Genomic DNA, 3,068 nt, shown 5'->3' with positions numbered 1-3,068 from the left:
TTTGTAAACAACACTGTAAAATGCAAATAAATCTTAGACAAAGTACTCTTGTTTTGTCAATGGACTGTTGATAAACCCATTCTCCATAGCGTTCTGGTTTACGCCTGTCGCGTCTGGGTCTTGTTGGAGGAGAAAATGTTTGTGGGGTTACAACTGGTGTTGCGACTGGAACTGGTGTTCGTAATGACTGGTTGGGCAAAACAGAAATTGGTGAATCTGGGACGAAATGTGTCACAGAGTGGGTTTGAAATAAAGAAGGTGAAGTCTGATTAACACTAGTCGGTGGACTAGGTGAATGACCAATGGGTAGATTTCTACGCATAGGAATGACGTAAATATCTGTGCTGGAACTGAAACTATAGATACTCCATCATACTCGACATCTTGTGGCGGAGTAGACCTAGATCTGACCTTGCGGACTGATTAAGGTGTAGGTGAAGCCTCGGGAATTGGAATAAAAGGGAGTAATAGATTCCGGTGCAAAGTTCTAATAGGTCCCTTAAGGTACTCTAACTGAACCTTATTCCTTGCATGAAGAAGTGCAGACGTGGGAAGGGAACCATGTTGACGGCCAATTTACGGAGATCGGCATTCAGCTGACCTGGGAATCGGAGACATGTAGTTACACCAGACATGGTGGCAGAGACTAAATGGTTCAGGCCACCGTAGGTTGGAGTGGTCAATTTCAAGGTTCTGAAGCAGATATCGTACAAGGCCCCGTTGTCAATACAGTACGTCTCATCTGTGTTCTCAACAAGCTGGTGGACAGATAGGGTGGCATTGTATGGTTCAACTATTGTGTCGGATACCTTAGGTGATGGCACAACTGAGAATGTGTTCATGATTCTGTCTGGGTATTCTTCACGGATTTTACTGATCAGAAGTGTTCCCATACCAGATCCAGTACCACCACCAAGGGAATGTGTAAGTTGGAATCCCTGAAGACAGTCACAACTCTCGGCCTCCTTTCGTACAACGTCCAACACAGAGTCCACTAATTCAGCACCTTCTGTGTAATGTCCCTTTGCCCAATTATTTCCAGCACCACTTTGTCCAAACACAAAATTATCTGGTCTGAAAATCTGTCCAAATGGTCCAGATCTGACAGAGTCCATTGTACCAGGCTCCAAGTCCACCAATATAGCACGTGGAACATATTTACCGCCAGTAGCTTCATTGTAATAAACGTTAATTCTTTCAAGCTGTAAGTCTGAATCTCCGTGTTCATCTGAGATAACCTCACAAAACTTGGCACCTATCTGGTTACCACACTGTCCAGCTTGCATATGCACAATTTCTCGCATTTTGAATTTTGTTGTGTAGACTCTAGTTTCTTGTTAACTCTCACTGTTGCGGATGTCCGTTGAAATCAGACTGGTTGGTCTTCATAGGGAATGTTAACTGCGTCATAGGGTTACTTCTACCATTCGATCTGTTCTTGACTTGGAGTTGTAAACATCTTACAAACTGGTGAGGTTCACCAGTGAGGGTCACTGGCCTACCTCTTGGCCCAATCGATGGTATCTGTAGGTAGCAGTAACTTCTCAGTGGCCAATTGAGGAGCTGAGCCACCAGACAAATATTCAAGGGGCGAGATATAAGCAATGACGCCCAGACATATAGCTTGGACAGCTTCAGGAAACAAATCAGGTTTGTGGCTAAAGCAGTTATGTACAGTAAGCATGAAGTTTTCCAGACTTTTAACTATTCTGAAGTTATAAGCAGACAAAGCAGCAACCGACCTATGACTAGTGGCATCAAAAAAGTGATAAGTCATAGTTCAACGGTTGTTGTCAGTAAAAACAGTGAAGGAGTCTTGTGAATATTACCAAGATGGAACGAAGAAGGCTAGAAAACACTAAACTACATGAAATGCACATGGGTGGAAGGTAGACCTGTGGGTGGGAACATGAGAGGGTTCTTAGATTTAGTATCTGTAGCAGATATACCAGTAGGTGGGGTACCTTTGGGTGTAATGTTGTACTTGGCAGAGCGGGCTTTCAACATTTCTTCCTCTGTAGGCATTAAAAGATATATAGTACCGAAGTGTTTTCAAGTTCTGCTTCAGTGAGTAAGAACAGAAAAGACGACACAATAAAAAAAACAAAAATAAAAAATATCAATGTACAAGGTAATCCTTAAATTACCAAAAAGTAAAAAAAAAATATCAAATTGCTGTAAACATATACAAAGTATTTTATGAACTCACATCGGCTTGAATTCCAGTTCTCACTAAGTATGGCTTTGTAGATCAACTGAGTTTATACTGAAACTCAAATAAATTCAAAAGTTTGAAGTAACTTTAACTATTTAAGTTAAATATTTCTAAGTTCCAAATCAAGTTATTTTTCAAAGGATGCCATTAAGAACTGCAGCTGATGAAAGTAACTAATTATTTTTTATTTTATAAACTATAGGCTAAATGCAAAGTTCAGCTGTAAAATTAATGCAGCTAATTTCAGCGAACGATTTAATCCAAAAAAAAAAGCAAGTGCTGAATTAAATTCAACTTCAATTCAGAATTCCTGTATTGTTAATTTCTAAATAACAAAACAAGCCTTCAAGGTCAACTCAGTATAGAAATATTCAATATACTGCTGTCACTAATCCCTATAACAAAAGGATGTATAGAACAAATCTAGGTCAAATGATCTACAGTATTTGTAAACAAACTAACCTGTGTGTGAAAAGTCAATATTCAAATATGCTGTAAACACAACACATGTATTGTGTATTAAGTTAAATTATATACTGATCAACACTACACAAATAAATGTACACAGGTTCACCAGACCAATAAATACACTAAAGCCACTTAAAACACAAGTACGTGTATGTAATATGATTTGCAACTTCAAATACTATAACCTGTTCTGGACAAATCAAGCTGCAAATAAATATTTATATATTACTGGAATCTCTCTACAGTAGTGTTCTGGTAATAATCAGCACTTATACATGATATGCTGAAAATGAAATATATCTTATTAGTTTACATATATTTGTTCAAAAAGAAAACCGCAAAACTGAAAGTGAAAGTAGAAAGTTACAGCAATTGCAGGACACTG

General features: G+C 38.5%; 1 protein-coding gene across 1 annotated transcript; it reads right to left on the bottom strand.

Annotated features, from left to right (window-relative positions):
* Positions 1–509: 509 nt before the first annotated feature.
* On the bottom strand, positions 510–1,366 carry LOC128558920 (tubulin beta chain-like). The gene has a single exon (XM_053549220.1). The coding sequence runs from the start codon at positions 1,302–1,304 to the stop codon at positions 510–512; it is 795 nt and encodes a 264-aa protein (XP_053405195.1). The 5' UTR covers positions 1,305–1,366.
* Between the last annotated feature and the right edge of the window lie 1,702 nt (positions 1,367–3,068).

This window comes from Mercenaria mercenaria, chromosome 8, assembly GCF_021730395.1.
Source record: "Mercenaria mercenaria strain notata chromosome 8, MADL_Memer_1, whole genome shotgun sequence".
NCBI classification, from domain to species: Eukaryota; Metazoa; Mollusca; class Bivalvia; order Venerida; family Veneridae; genus Mercenaria; species Mercenaria mercenaria.
The sequence above is the reverse complement of the archived record's forward strand: the minus strand, read 5'-3'. Positions and strand labels throughout refer to the sequence as shown.

Bases quoted from the DNA above. Each gene is read 5' to 3' on its own strand.
- LOC128558920 (XM_053549220.1), bottom strand. From the start codon at position 1,304: ATGCGAGAAATTGTGCATATGCAAGCTGGACAGTGTGGTAACCAGATA.